Raw genomic sequence first — 16,205 nt, 5'->3', positions numbered from 1 at the left:
CTGGTATGCTCTAGTTGTTCTACTTAGCTTGTATCCAAACTTACAAAACATACAAATGTCTGTTGGAATATCCTGGCGTTTCCCACGATTTATATAATGGTATACACAGACTCTATTATAGCAAAGAAGAATATACTTTGATTTATTCATTATTCAGTCTTTGTTTAATTATAACCAAAGTCGTATTATCCTTTCATCCTACTGAAACTGATAGACAACACCTTACTTCCTCGATCGCGATCACCATCTACAGAGGAGGATTCATGGAGCTCTCTTAGGCTTATTGAATTAATACCATATAGGTATTTCCAATAGACTTTTGTAAAATTGTTGTAATTTGTAATCCTTGTAATGTAATCATAGAGTGCCCATATTTATTATCAAATGGTACAACTATCGGCCCAATGTAGATAAATATAATGTATAATGCATGTCCTTTAGGAATACATTTTAAGCCTCACTTTCACTAAAAGCCTTTGTTATTGATGTTTTGCTAGTTCACTTAAAATATTTCAGACTAATAAATAAATATACACATAGAGCTTAACATATATAGAGAGGTACATATTACAGCTTTCAAACGAGTTCATAGAGAAATTTTGTAAACATAGAAGGTCAATAAAATTCACGGGAATGTTTGTCGTTTATATGTCAATAAATACATTTTGTAGAGTGGTTATATGTAAGGCATAGAGATATTCTGTCAGTAATGTTTATCAACAAACTATTTTCATTACATTTCAATGTAAACAAAAGAGCATGATGCTGTCAGTTTGTTTCAACACAGATAGATATAATCTATGTATAAAAACTTAAGACATCAATCACCCTAATTATTCTAGATTATCTGCCCTTAGTTTGAAACTTGGAATGAGTCATTTGCATGGAAGAGATTAAAATTGTAAGTCATAATCATACAAGCATAACAATAATGATGACACATCCGTAACTGTTTTCACCATATCCTGATGGCTCTTCAATAGCTATGATAATATAGATGATCATGACAATCCACACACAAAAAGATCAACATTGCGAAAAAGTCCATTTTCTATCACCAGCTAGGGAAAGGGGAATTACATTATACAATATATATTATAACTACAGCACTAATTGCTATTTAGCAATATTTAATGGATATTTATCATGATCATTAATATATTTTTAGTGTATAGTTATTCCTACCCCCTCGTCTCCCCCTTTCCAAACTCTCCTCTCATTTTACTGCTCCATTGGCTTGAAATGAAAAGCTGGTTATGGGCAATTGAGTGGTCATGAATGTGTGTATATGTGGTTTTATTGTTATTTCCTTATGTTATATAATACAATTGTCTAACTAAAAGTGAGTCATGATCACCAACTGCACATTAATTCCTAGCCATTTCATGGTCACACAATTACAAGCTTAGGACTCGAAATCTTGTGTTGGATTTATATTCAAATCTCTCAGTTTATCTTACATTTCAATTCTATGTCTAAATTTAGTTTTTGGTGTGAAAAATTGAGATTTATTTTCATACTTTTTAGTAAGATTGATGTCAGGTGTCCAAGTTTACTAAAGAAAATTGTAGGTGAAGTTGACAATGCTTGAATTATTTAGGTTGTCATTTGTATTATATGGTGATGTATAAAATAAACTGTTCCAGCTGTCATCAGTAAATATTATACAAAATTGTCAGCTTTAGGGGGAAAATTCACTTGTATGTAAATTTTTATGAATTTATATGTTCTACTTAGTAAAATTTAATAATTAAAATTCGAACATATCTAAAACTAAAGTGGTTCTTAACTGCAATAGGAAAAATATGATGCCTTGAGTTAGGGGATGCTGTATAAGTAAGATTACCAGACTTTGGATGTGATATCCTACAGTATGTTGTCTACCCGAGGACTGATTACTACTGATTACTATTGAGAATATAAACAATCGTGTCCCTCTGTCCTAGAGTCGGACAGTCCAACTGGTAGCTCCAGGTCACTGGGCCTTGATGTCTTGTAATGGTTGGATTGTCATTAGGAATTTTTCACGCTCTAGTGACTTTGACAGTAGAAAGATCCTCGTAACACTTGCAGTGTCTTTTTACCTGAGCTATTGTGGCCACTACAGACTGGGTGTACCTAGCCTTCGTGGTGTTGTCTTACACCAATGTCATCATTTGACCTGACTTCGCGTTGTTGATGGCTTGAATTAGAATTCCATAGAACGACCACATTATGAGGACTCCTGACAGAAAAAGTGCTTACAGGTACCTGAGACTGGGATTTAAATAGCATTATAGGCATTAAGTGGCTGACAGGAAGTTTGGAATTATTGAATTCTTTGATTATTTGGTAGCTTTTCAGGAAGTGCTTCGCCACTACTCTAGTACCACTGTAACATCACACACAGACAGATGAGGAGGGAGGGTGCTCTCCACTGGAGATTATTGTAATATTTGTATGATTGTGGCAGCTGTAGATACCATAGGATTCCTACACCTTACAGTCTAGACGGCTAGACTTTGGTAAATACTACAGCAGAACTGCCACAGCTACAATGTTTATACTTACTGGCCAAGGGAGATAACTTGTTACATCTCTACTTAAAATTTCCCTGTGTCAGATCAGTCGGTAGATTACTGATGAGGATGTTCTATCAGAACTGATCGTAGATTTTAATTATATTGAAGAATGTTGAATCTCTGACCCGGAATGTAAACACAAGTTTTATAGTTTGAACTTTATCAGTGTGTTTGTTTTATAAGTTATCTATATGATCCTGACTCCTTATGACATTGGCTCCACGCCAGACACACCTGTCAGTGGAGGTGAAAACATGGCAACCCTCTCTCATTCTCATATAACCGTAAAATGAATCAGTAACATGTTATATTATGTGAAGGTTTGATTCAACAGTGTTTTACATAGCTATGTATATTTCTTAAAACATTGATTAAATTTTCTTAAAATATCCTTTTAATTTAGCAACTTGCTTACATGTACTGCCTTTCTGAGAGAAGTAATGGGAGGTGTATGGGGCTCAAGAATGCCAGGGGAAAGATTTTTGAGCATGAGGGATTTAGGGGGTATCAAAGGAAGATTATAGAGTGACCTAGGGAATAAGAAAGATGAGATGGTGCAATGGGAGTCATGGAAGGTTAGAAGGGCGATAAAAAGATGGGTAAGGAAGATGAGAGATTATAAGATGGGGTGGCAGGTGTAGTATCAGATGGGGAAGATGAGACCTGTCAGGGTGGGGGATAATGGATAATGAGATGAGGGTAGGAATATCTATAGTTTGTATTTATTGATATCAGTAAAAGTGTTAAAATACTCATATCCTTCATCCCTGGATTGAGTTATCAGCTTGTACGACTATGTTGTGGTTAGATATACCTATTGATATCCTTACATTTACCAGCTCTGTGTGATCATCATTTCAAACAGAACTCCTGACTGATGCTGAAATGTTCTGATTCACGCCAGAGTTCAGAATTGGCATCCATCCATGTTTTGACAGTTTGAATCTAGAATAACCATGGTTCTAGAATTACCATAGTTCAGTTATGAGATTATTTCGTTAAAATGTAGAATACTAAAGAGGTGTGAAACCTTTTTGAAACTAGCTTTAAAATCTAGATTATCAATTTCTGAAATTCAGTATTAAATCCTAAAATAACCATATAACAGTTCTGTAAGCTAGCTCCTTACTCAAGCCACTCATCATGCAATCTTTGCCAAACATATGATTCACTATATCAATATTATACCAAACAGAAGGAACAGCTATTTATAAAGAGTTCAACTGATCTAGACTCATCATCAGTTATTCTCTTTACATTCCAATATTATAAGGTGTGTCGTCTTGTTGATAGAAATATTATAACTGGAGAATGATATTCTATCTGGCAGTATATATGTACTTGGCACTCCCATCAAAATATCTTATAAGCTGTCTGTCGTAACTGTATATCCTTTTACTGATTTTGTCTGTCTAATGAGTGTATATTCATACTGATGAAGAAAAGAAAAAGCTCTTGGAATACAATAATATAGCTGGTCTAGAGGGTGGATCCCACTAACCAAGTTGATATTCATGCATATCTATTTATAGAGAACATAGGTAGAGAAAATAAACACCCGAGTCCCTGTTTGATTTTTATCTGAGTTTATCATCATATAAATAACGATCTGATCATTTCGTTTTTACTTACTGATAATATGTTATGTATGTTTATGACTTGTGTGATAAAGCTACAATCTGTATAGGTGTATACCCTCACACATTGTACATACATAATGTTCCTGGTGTGTGATGAGCTTATACATGGTTATTACATTTTGAGGAAGAAGGATAGATTTTTTGCACGTTATACAGATCTACATTTGTATATGATTTCTGTGTGTCACAAACGTGATGAGGTAACTTTGTTATACATGTGTGTACAGCAGAAGGTAAAACAAGCACATTGATTACACAAGATGAGGTAAATACTGCAGTTTATTGCTATCATTATATCAGTTTTATGATGGTATCAATTATACTATTATAAAAAGATTGTTGTGGCAAGATATTTCATGGTTCATACAATCTGATATATACTCTAAAGTTCTAGGGATTTATTATTAAATAATCAGTTTCTATGAGCTTTTATGACTGACAAAACATAAAAGCTCCATTATTTGTGAACTAGCTTAGTTAAGTTTGATCTCTATCAGTGAGTCCTACAGCAGATAGTTCAGGGCTATTGATGCCAATTGAGAAACAGTCTGTACTGTGCTGATGTATGTTGTCAGGTTGTCACCAACCAATACTGACAGACTTTACCTTGAAAGGGATTGTAAAGGTGCAGTCTTCAATTCACTACAATTCTCACTAAGATGGAATTAAACTATAGATATGTTAAATTCAGTGCACATTACAACATTTTTGTGTGGATTGGTTATTTATCATGTGTTTACTTTTACTTGCAGTGAGGTAGCTGTTGTGACAGCTAAGGCTAATGTTATGATCTATGATGATCTTAACAAAAGATGGATTCCAAGTGGAGGTACACAGGGTCTTGCCAAAGTCCAGATCTATTCACATACAGTCAACAACACATTCAGAGTGGTCGGCCGTAAACTACAGGACCATCAGGTAAGGTAGAAAGTCTGTAGAAGGTAACAACACTTTATCATACTGTGAATGTTTACATTTATGCAAGAAGGAAATAAACACTAACTACGTGAATGCCTTTTTAGCGAAAAATTTCCGCTCTATGTTGTGTTTTTATGAAGCTATATTACAAAAGGAAAGCACTCCTATCTATCACAAAAATAGCAATGTCGTGAAATGTTTACACATAAAAATCGCGAAATTAAATACTTGCAAATATATACACGTTTACAGTAGTATCTAGATCTGCTGACTTACGTACTGATACTTAAGACAGCTACTGATTCATTGGTCATCATAACCATTCATTGCTGACAATTACAATCTCTGAGACCAATGCCTGTTGTCAGCATTAATTTTGAGATTGAAATTTCATGCTTCTTTGTCCAAGATTTGTTTTAAATGTGAATATCGAAACCTTAATACAATATTACATGATTGATGGTATTAGTGTTGTTGCTGCTTATTTCAGTTTAGCAAGAATCCTTAAACCTTTTTCATTATAAGTTACTGACAATTCTCTGAACACCAAGGCTAATATTTAAGCACTGCCAGATAGTAATATCTAGTCTTGTTCTAGATTAAAATTCCATGGAGGGAAGATTTGGAAAGTTGGAACCTGGGGAGAGGCAATCTTTAGATTCAAGGATGGCTTGATGCCTTATCATTTGTGGCATTCTTGCTGTTGAATGATGTTGTAATATGTTCCAGAATTACTGGTTACCTGGTGTATGATCCAATTTCAGTTTTCAAGGGCGTTTCCATTTATCAAGAATAAGCTTAGCTAAAAAAAACAAATATACACACATCTATACATTTACCTCTGCTGTAGTAGCATATGCTAGACACATTACTCTATCCAGATACTTCTGGCTTAGATGTGGTCATCTGTATATAGCTCCAGATACTTCTGGCTTAGATGTGGTCATCTGTATATAGCTACCAGATACTTCTGGCTTAGATGTGGTCATCTGTATATAGCTACCAGATACTTCTGGCTTAGATGTGGTCATCTGTATATAGCTACCAGATACTTCTGGCTTAGATGTGGTCATCTGTATATAGCTCCAGATACTTCTGGCTTAGATGTGGTCATCTGTATATAGCTACCAGATACTTTTGTCACCAGATACTTCTGGCTTAGATGTGGTCATCTGTATATAGCTCCAGATACTTCTGGCTTAGATGTGGTCATCTGTATATAGCTACCAGCTACTACAAGGAGACTGCTTCAGAATAAACCTTAAGCCTGCTATTATCATACTTTCCTTAAACTGGGTGTAGAAAGTTGGTTACAAACAACTTTAGATATTGGAACAATTAGAAAAACTGACACATGATTATCCCCCTTATAAAATCAGGCTAGAGACTATTGTGGTCAATGCATTAAAAATAAATTAATATTGTATACAGTAAACATGATTATAACAAACCCCAGGGGGCCAACAAAACCACATCGTTATAAACATAGTTTGTTATACACATATTACAGGCCTCTTATAGGAATTGTGAAGGGGAGTGAAAATGTTATAACCATGAATTTGCTGTTAGCATGTTGGTTATAAAAAGGTTTTACTGTAATATGGATAAAGTGAAATAGAAGTTCTGTTTACTAATTTATATTTAATATGACCTAAAAATATAGTAATAAAAGCCAGGGTCATGTAAGGACATTTCAGGTTTATGAGTTGAATAAAGTCAGAGAAAAAAGTAGGTAGCCCACAGGTCAGGACCTGGTCATTATAACTGCACATGCCCCAAGTGGGTTTTGACACAACATAGAGGTGAAGGACAAGAAGTATTGTCTTAACTCGGACATTGTGGCCCCTCTATCATTGTTTAGTTGTTGGTAAAGCCTTCCACTGGATGATAGCCATCATTGCATGTAGACACAACAAACTGTTGCTACATCAGAAGACTGTTTTATTAGGCAGCTCGTTGTTAGTAGAGAGTGTAGCATATCTCAGTAAAATTAGTCAGTAATATATACATAAATGTTACAAACAACAGTAAGTATGTTAATGTGTATTGTTGTCGCTTCGGAAGGATGTGAAGTGTGTTTACATTCATAACATACAGGATATACCAGGCTCTGAACCTATAGGTACCAAGTAAATCCTGTAGTACAAGTGGCCAAATGGCGGGGAACGTCCCACATTTTACCACTAGTCCTCAACCTCTAGGTTGTGAAACATGTGCAGTAGCCCGATGTACTGAATGTTGGTGGATGATTTTTCTTGTAGTGTCCTGACTTTCCTCTACCTGCTCAAACTGCATGTCCGTAAATTATGACCCCAACTGTTAAATAGGACATTAAATGGAAGTGTTAGAACCGGAAACAGGAACTACAATCTATCAAATATAATAGACATTATAGCTAGACTGGTACAGTATCAGAGACATGACTACAATAATTGTCAGAAAAACCCACAGCTTAAGACAAAGATTTTAGTTTAAAAAGCAAATGGCACTTTAAAATCTTTTTAGGTGTGCTATGTGCACAATATCACAAGTACCACATAAGTCATTGTACTGGCCTTTGTGAAGATACAGAGAATTTGGGTTAACTAGACTTGACAGACAATGTACATGATATCTGGTTTATGGTACAATATTGTGTGAATCTTGACTTGCCACTTCCCTGTAGTTTAATGTATTGGATTAGACCTGCAGTTAATACATTGTACTATATATAAGAGGTGTAGCCTTTCAGAAGGATGTGGTCACACCAGGAGTGTACATACACTAGCCCATTTGTCTTTATATGCCCAAACCCAACATCAAATCAAAATATAACATTTCTAATTTTGATCTTCTTAGGCAAAACTAAGGGGAGATCATTTATCATTGGAATATTTACTCCTGTGCAGTAATTTAACATACCTAGATTTATTTGTATACCTATCATGATCACTGAAATTACAAATTTTACATACTTACAATAGATTTATTTGTATAGCTATTATTATCAGAGTTTTTGTATGAAAAGAAAGCAGATTTAAATTTGCAAATCATAAATATGTGGCAGACTCCCAAACCATGAAATTGACCTAATTTGATCACATGCATCCTTGTCCTATCATGACAAGACAATCTTTAAACAAGTGTAAGGATAGTTATCAAAATCAACCAAATTTTATTGTGCTAATTTGTAATTATAAATCCTAATTTTAATAAGTTCTACTTCTATCCATGGCTGTATTCCTTATAATTTTCTTAATTATTTACACTGTTTATTATTTTTGTTTTTGCAGGTTGTAATAAATTGTGCAATTTTACGAACATTAAAATACAATCAAGCCACAGCAACATTCCATCAATGGAGAGACAACAAACAGGTGTACGGATTAAACTTCAGTTCTCGGGAAGATGCGGAAAGTTTTGCCCAGGCTATGATGACAACACTTGAAACTTTAAATCAAGGTATATTCAGCTCGATGCACTTCTCTTGCAAATTTTTACATAATCATCATGCTGATTTGTTTCTTCCCTGCAGGCAAGCCTTAAGCTTGTGTTTGACACATTTTAAAACAATCTTATCCCTCTTGTTTTCATGTCTCACCTCGTAATTGGGTGAACAAATCTATTAGTCTCTGATCTTTGTGAAAATGAGTAAAACAAGGATTTTTAGTTACAGATGATCAAAGCATACTTATTCATCTTTCATTTTCTTGCCTTATTTAATAAAATGTACATTTGTATATGTATACAAAAATGTATATAAATGTCCAAGCACAAATGCATATTCAGAAAGGGATTTGTAGTACTACTAGTATGTGTATGAGTTTGGATGTGAAATTTGTTAAATTATAAGCTTTGAAAATGAAGCAGGATGATATATGCTTCATTTAATAATCAAATTTATTTGATAATTATCAAGTTGTGAGTGAAAATTTATCATTTAAGTGCTGATGCTTCAGTTAACCAGTAATTGAATGTTATATTGGATGCTTTTAACATTTTAAATAAAAAAACAAATTGTATACTCTGTTGGTATGTGTGCCTCAAACTTGAAAATTTATGGATGAAAAAGCACTAACCAAGCATGATGATGTCTGGTTTGATTGATATTTTAGAGGCTAATTTGAGATAAGTACACCCAGCTTCCAGATTATTACACTATAATCAGCCAACTTCTTCAACCCAGGGACATCCAAACGTTTAGGTTAGGCTAGGCATGTGATACCATTGTTAATTTGACAGAGCCAGATTTGATGGATGGCTTCTGAAGGGAGGTAATCTTTGGATGGTGATTGGAACTTGATTGATAGTTTATGGACCTGGTATGAGGTTTCACACTATAGTTATATAGACCTAGTTCACTGGAGCCAGATATTTCCATCTTATCTCGGAGTGAGGAGGTCAGTGCCTGTAACAGGAGCAGGAACATCATAAACAAAAAATCTACTTCAGAGACTAAACCAAATTAACTGGCTGTAACTCTCATCACAGACACCCATCCACGGATGGAAGCTTCATTTGTTTTCACTAGAATGGGAGCACTATTTCAATGTTGACAGAAATGATGACCTACTATAAACTAGTAGAGCAATGCTAAAGTTTGCTTGGGAGACATATGTACTACATAATAGTTATAGTTATGTTAATTTTACCTCATAATAGAGACCACTATGATGGAGGGACAACTGTAGTATATTTCAGAGTTTATGTGGTGTAAATTCCCAATATAAAAACTCATCGCATGTATTGACTGATGTACAATTACATAACATCAAAATGTTTCAGCAAATTTACCTTTAGTTATACGATTAATAAAGAGTTAATAACAGATGTTTGGTACACAAACACATCCGGTTTGTAAGTAGGATACATATATGTACACCATATTGATCTTTTGAAATGCTTGCCTATAAGTTAGAGATAAATTAGGTCATCTTATATAATTAATTTGAAACAGGAAGTGCTATAATGTAAAGATAAAGATCCACTTCATACTACTAAGTATAGAAAATCAAACATTATCAGTAAATTGTTATCAGATCCAATGTACATACATATATCTATATATATATTGGTCAGCTTGATGTTTCTCTGGGAAACTTTATATTTATACCTACCTCAAATACATAACATTAATGAGGGAAGCTATTTTCTGCATCCGATACTTAGGCAGGTTTTCATGAACACTTATGTTTCTTGGCTCTCAGACTCTATTGAATATTTTTGTAAATGTTGTATTTTAAGCAGATATGTATTTAATAGCCCATCTTCAATTTTGACTAGTACGAAGATGAATTACTTAAAATGATTACTTCTATATACATACAAGCAAAGACTGCAGCTGCCCAACCAGCCACGTAAATTAGTTATATTTTCAGTTCACTATACGTAGAAAAATGGTTTGGGCCAATAGGGCATTCATTTTTAAATACATGTAGATCTTGATATGGGCTAACACCTGTGGAAAATATAAAATCACAACAAAAAATGCTTAAATAGTAAAATTTCAACCAAATTAATAAATGATTTAAGTTGCAATTGAATATTTATGAAAAATTATGTTTCTTCTTGAAAGAAAAACACAAAACATTTTCTGTAATAGTAGTACTTTTACAAATCTTAAGCTAACAAACAATCCGTCTTGAAACCAATGTTGATTTGAAATTTGTCTATAAAGGATATGTATATGGCAGGAAGGCATATGTCAGGAAACAAATCCACGGCTATCATTACTCACAGCAACAGATATACATCTAAAGTTGTCGTAATTACAGTAAACTTTATCATCCATTCCAACGACAGACAATGAAAAAAATCTCCAAGGGATTTCAAACTCTGAGGAAGACGTTATCTGGTAATGATTAATCTGGTATTGTTTTATCAAATATTACCATATTGTGTACATATATACTGTTCTGTGTGTCCTTCAATAGCAATGGCTGTGATTTAGGGAAAGTGCCTGTTAATAATTGATAGAATGCACATTAACACAATGTTGATATTTCTGAAATGGCAGTTTTCACATTGTTTTTCTTCCGCGAGTTGATCTCGTGATAAGATTTTACAATATCAGTTAGTAATTACATAATAAGCCATGCCCAACACTTATGTACTTACAATGGATTTGTCATTTTGTTACCACTTTATGACCTGATTCACTTTAGCTTCCTGAAGCCATATCTAATCACTGTAATGCTTCTTAATTTATGTACATTTTTGTTTAGCAACGGTGGTTTAAAATGGGGTTTTCTCATACTTTAATCTAAAAAATCTATCAAGAAGGACTTGGTCAACATTTATTTAAATTGTGTAAATATTAGCATCCATCCCTATTAGTGCTTCACCTCTTTTTGAAGCCCCAATTTCACTTTGCCTCAAATTAAATGCAATGAAAATATGAAAACCATGCAAGTTTCTTTATTTGATTTATTGCTTACTTTGTGTAATAATGCTGTGAAATGCTAGTCCTATTTTTCCCAATGATTTGTGTGCTATGTATGGGTGCTTATTAGATCAAATTCAGTAAAACCAAACATGATACACCATTAAAACACCTAACTTCAGAAAGCAGATTTAAAACGTAATCAAACAGACAGGTTTGTTTACAAACCTATCAATTTATATTGCTTTTCTATATAACCGAATTGTAACGATGTTAAACTGTATCCTATGTTTGCAAGTATTATGTAATTTGGTTGTTCACTAGGCTTTTCGTGGGTATAAAATCAGACATAAATTTTCTTTCCCATTTCTTTATTGATTTTTGATTTTAGCATTTATTGCTGTTATTGCTGTTACTGCATTGTTCTTTGTTTATTTACTTGTTATCTAATTTTAAATCTACATGTTTTAGATCTCTTTCTAAAAAAGAAAATAAAGTTAAATGTCATAGTGTTTTCCAAAGGTCAAACATCAAACTAAAGAAAAAAGGAATCATGATTGATATACATGCTGTCCTCTCATATAAATAACCATTTATGGGGCATATTTATCTTTAAGTGCAAAAGTGTAGAAGTTGCTGGCTCAAACGATAGCCATCAAAAAAAATTTCAATATAAAATGAAGGAAAGAAGATACCAACTATACCCAGACATATTGAAACAAACAAACTCAACATATGACTTGAAAGGATGATTTTTAAATCAGTAGGTTATTTTGTCTATATAACTGTCAAGCTATATATGTCAGTAAGATATGTTTTACTGTAAAACTTATCTAGATGCTGTACTGTCAAACTAATCTATATTACCGTAAAGGGATAAAGAGAGTGTAATCTTTACAGCTTAGTGGTTTTAATACACAGAAAAGTGACCCTTTGAATCCCAAGTAAAGTGATCTTGTTAAGTAGGTGGTCTTTATACAGAGGTTGTTGCTAACACAGATTTTACTATACATGCTAAGTAATGCCGTGGTTTTATTTGACAGGAGGACAAGTTCCCCCTGCACCTCCAGCTCAGCAAATCTACAACCAACCAAACATTGCCAACCCAAACGGACCCGACCACAGGTATGGCAGTCTTCCTCAGTCATACATGTATAAACAAAAATGTATCCAAGTTTCATTTGCATTGTGCTTAAATGCCCACTACCTTTCCGAAACAAAAAAATTAAGTTTCTTAAAAACATTAATAACATGAGGAAATGTATATCGATGGCCTAAGATTATTCAAATTTAATTGTTCAGAAGGTGATGACAGGTGTAGTATTAACGATAAGCTAATAACTTTTGCCACTCTACAAAATTATTAATCTCGTTTTACATTCCAATTTGAAAAAATTCAATCTGTTTCGGAAAGGTAGTGCCTTGGCCAAGGTAAAGTTGTTAGATACTAGACAATGGTTTGTCAGAATCCTGCCCTTCAGATTGACATCCCAAAGGGAGAAGGATTCTGTAAACCACTATTTTTCACATTGACTTAATTTTGCATTTTCTTTCCATAAATCTTTTACACTCCAATTTAATTTCATGATTTAGATTTTAGAATCTTCTGGTTTAACTAAAGCTATGATTGAGTTATTATTTTCTGATTTCCAATCTTCTGTAAACTATGTGAATTAACTGTAATCGTAAATGAAAGTAGTTTGATTAGTGCAATTCATCAGTTTTCTGGTTTGACTATAGCTATGTTTGAAACATAATTTTCTCAATTTGCAATCATCCATAAAATATGTGAATTAACTGTTATCGTAAATAAGGTCGTAAGTCCAAGACAATAATGTGAGGTACTTTGTTTCTTTTACAGACACTCTGCTGGTGGTCATGTTAGACATCCATCAGGGGGAGGTAAGTCATGGTAACAAAATGTTGATTTTCTATACAATTAGTGTACTCCTTCTATCATTGATGGATCGCCAGCTGTCAATCAAACAGCATGGGACTTACATTTTATATTATGTATGCTACGATGCTTGTTCTGACATTGAATAAGGTACATGTGTGCGAGCACAAGGCGTTACTATAAATTGTCAGGCGATCAGCAAATTTCTTTCTTTGTCCATAATTGAATATTGATGCTTTGATTTTTACTACAAATAGGATATAATAATTACTTCATCACTTTTTCTTGTGTATCCTAATAAAGATTAAATATTTAAACAGAAGTATTGCACAAAAAGCTTAAATAAATTACAGGTATAACAGCTGTATGTGTGGTACTTTAAAATTCTGGTGTATGTGTACTATTGTTTCTTTCCTCTGATTTCAGCACCCAGAGATTTCAGCCATTATGATTCTCAACAAGTGCAACCACAACAACCCCCACAAGCCCCTAAACCCCCTAGTGCTCCACAGGCCCCAGCACCACCTGCCCCTCCTCCAGCCCCAGCAGCCCCTGCTGCCCCTCCTGCTCCTCCAGCACCCCCAGCGGCCCCTGCAGCACCACCTGCCCCTCCAGCTCCAGCTCCACCAGCACCGCCATCTGTTGGAGGACCACCAGCACCACCCGGTGGACCTCCAGCCCCGCCGCCACCACCCCCAGTAGGAGGTGGAGGAGGTCCTGGTATATCCTCAGGGGGAGGCGGAGGTCTAGCCGCAGCTCTACAGGCTCAACAAAAGAAGATGAAATCAGTAGAAAGTGTAAGTAAAGAATCTACTTTGATGCTATTCACCAGTATATAGGGAACATTTTACATACATGATTTTAACATATTGTCATGTCTGTTCCAGACATCGCGAAAGTTGAAAAAAAGCCGGACCAAACAAGACTTTGTCGGACCGAACATTATTGGGAATTTTGAAAGTAAACATAACTTCCTGCTATTAGTATTCAGGCAGCTACTTTCATAATTATTTTATGCATTTTAATTCTACATTGCTGTGGGGTAAAAAAGTAATGATTTTGTTAATTAAATCAAATGAGCAGGCTTGCCATTTCTACTGACTTCCAGTTCTCAATAATTACTGGATGGTCGCTCCGGACCAGATTTTAGAATAGGTGGTCTGCATCAAATTTTTCCGGACATGTCTGCTGTTCCTTGATTACTATGTAACGTTATACACTAGGTAGTCACTCGTATAAGAACACTATACATTTAAGGAAGTATTCATATACTTAAATTATGTTACCTTTTGTATAACATAAGGTGTTTTTTGGGGTAAAGCTCGTTGGTTATGTAATTGCTATGAAACCACAAATAAAAACAAATTTGATTTATATTTCGTTCACTTTTGGAAGCACTATGCCATAAGCTACAAATACTTCTGAGTAATTTCTATCCAGGAAATAACCTGAAAGTATAAGCTACAAACAAAAGTATCAATGACAATTTCATGTTTTAGGGTAGGCTACACCGATTAAAAATTGTAGGGAAGGCTATATGGTATATCAAAACGTTTTTATATAATTATTACCTTGGTAACCCGTATACCCTTAGTCATTAGCAGATGGACACACTTTCATCACATATTTGCTTATGTAAATATTTCTAAATCAATAATTGCTTTGTTACTGGAAAAAAACATTATTTAACAATTCAAATAAATTGTATACGTTTTCTGTAATTATGTTTTTGTTACGCTGTGTTATAGGCTGACCGGACTAGTGGTGGAGATAAGAACAGAAGTAGTGGTGGAGGAAGTGGCGGAGGATCAGGAAGTGGGGGAGGCGGTGACTTCATGAGTGAACTACAAAACCGACTAAAGAAATCTAAAGCACCACCATCCAATGTAAGGACTTCAGGAGCTTGGCTAAAGCCTCTCTTCTAGATTAACATTTGCATTTGTAAAAGTAATACAGTATTTCATGAACCCAATTTCAAAATTAGAGACTTTGGTGAACAAGATTTTAGGAGTGTTTTTTTGCAGATTTGATTGCCAGTTTAGAAAACGCAAATAAAAAAAAAAATATTTATAATGTATCGTAATGAAATCATTTTGCCAAGAAAAATAAAAATGATTACCCGATGTTCTTCATTATTCAACACCAAATGCCAATTTGGTCCTAATCAAAATGAAAATTTTGTTCTTTCGATTTTTTGATAGGACCCTGGTAACCAAACTCCACCCTCAGGACCCGTCTCCAGTAATCGACCGCCACCAACAAAAGCATCCAATGGGAAGGCACTATCAAATGGATCAGATTCACCACAGCTTGGTAGAAAGTAAGTAAGAGTTACCTCCCTTGGGAATAAGTTTCAAACGAAATAAATAAGAGAAAATTTTGAATTTGAAATAATAGTGGTTAGCTGAAGGGTAGGATTCTAAGGTATGTAAGAACGAACATCTGAATTTTCACTATTTGTTTTAGAGGTGAATGTATATGTAATGTTACTTGATTTGTTAGGTATCAAAATGTTTTGATATTTTATTTCATCTAGATCCCATCCCCATCAAAGTCCAGAACCCTCTTTCCCAAGGTATATTTTTGCATGGTACTATTCTCTATGGTACTGTTCAGGATCAGGATCTTTGGTATTTCAATGATAAACAGTCAGTAACTTCTTAATAAAAAAAAAATTGTAATAAATATCTATTTCTATTTATTTTTCTATTGGAAACTTTTTTTTTGCAATTCCCCCAGAAAACCAAAATACTTAATGAAAAAAGCCCTGATAAATAATAGTTAAATAAGTGTATTAGCTGCACATAATTAAAACAAATCTTTATTCA

General features: G+C 34.2%; 1 protein-coding gene across 8 annotated transcripts in view; it reads left to right on the top strand.

Moving 5' to 3' along the window:
* LOC138318636 (vasodilator-stimulated phosphoprotein-like) overlaps positions 1–16,205 on the top strand; it is a 36,850-nt gene that overhangs the window by 13,460 nt on the left and 7,185 nt on the right. For 4 of the 8 annotated variants that reach the window (XM_069261186.1, XM_069261181.1, XM_069261179.1 and 1 more), the window contains exons 2-9: positions 4,954–5,119; positions 8,392–8,560; positions 12,524–12,605; positions 13,342–13,382; positions 13,804–14,174; positions 15,126–15,263; positions 15,579–15,697; positions 15,914–15,952. In XM_069261186.1, the coding sequence (XP_069117287.1) occupies positions 4,954–5,119; positions 8,392–8,560; positions 12,524–12,605; positions 13,342–13,382; positions 13,804–14,174; positions 15,126–15,263; positions 15,579–15,697; positions 15,914–15,952 (1,125 nt within the window). Of the gene's footprint in view, positions 1–2,092; positions 2,247–4,301; positions 4,467–4,953; positions 5,120–8,391; positions 8,561–12,523; positions 12,606–13,341; positions 13,383–13,803; positions 14,175–15,125; positions 15,264–15,578; positions 15,698–15,913; positions 15,953–16,205 lie in introns of those variants that run through there. The other 4 variants (XM_069261183.1, XM_069261185.1, XM_069261184.1 and 1 more) reach the window with 3 other exon arrangements.

The sequence above is a fragment of the Argopecten irradians genome, chromosome 3, assembly GCF_041381155.1.
Source record: "Argopecten irradians isolate NY chromosome 3, Ai_NY, whole genome shotgun sequence".
NCBI classification, from domain to species: Eukaryota; Metazoa; Mollusca; class Bivalvia; order Pectinida; family Pectinidae; genus Argopecten; species Argopecten irradians.
Note: the sequence above shows the minus strand (reverse complement) of the source record. Positions and strands in the feature narration are given on the sequence as shown.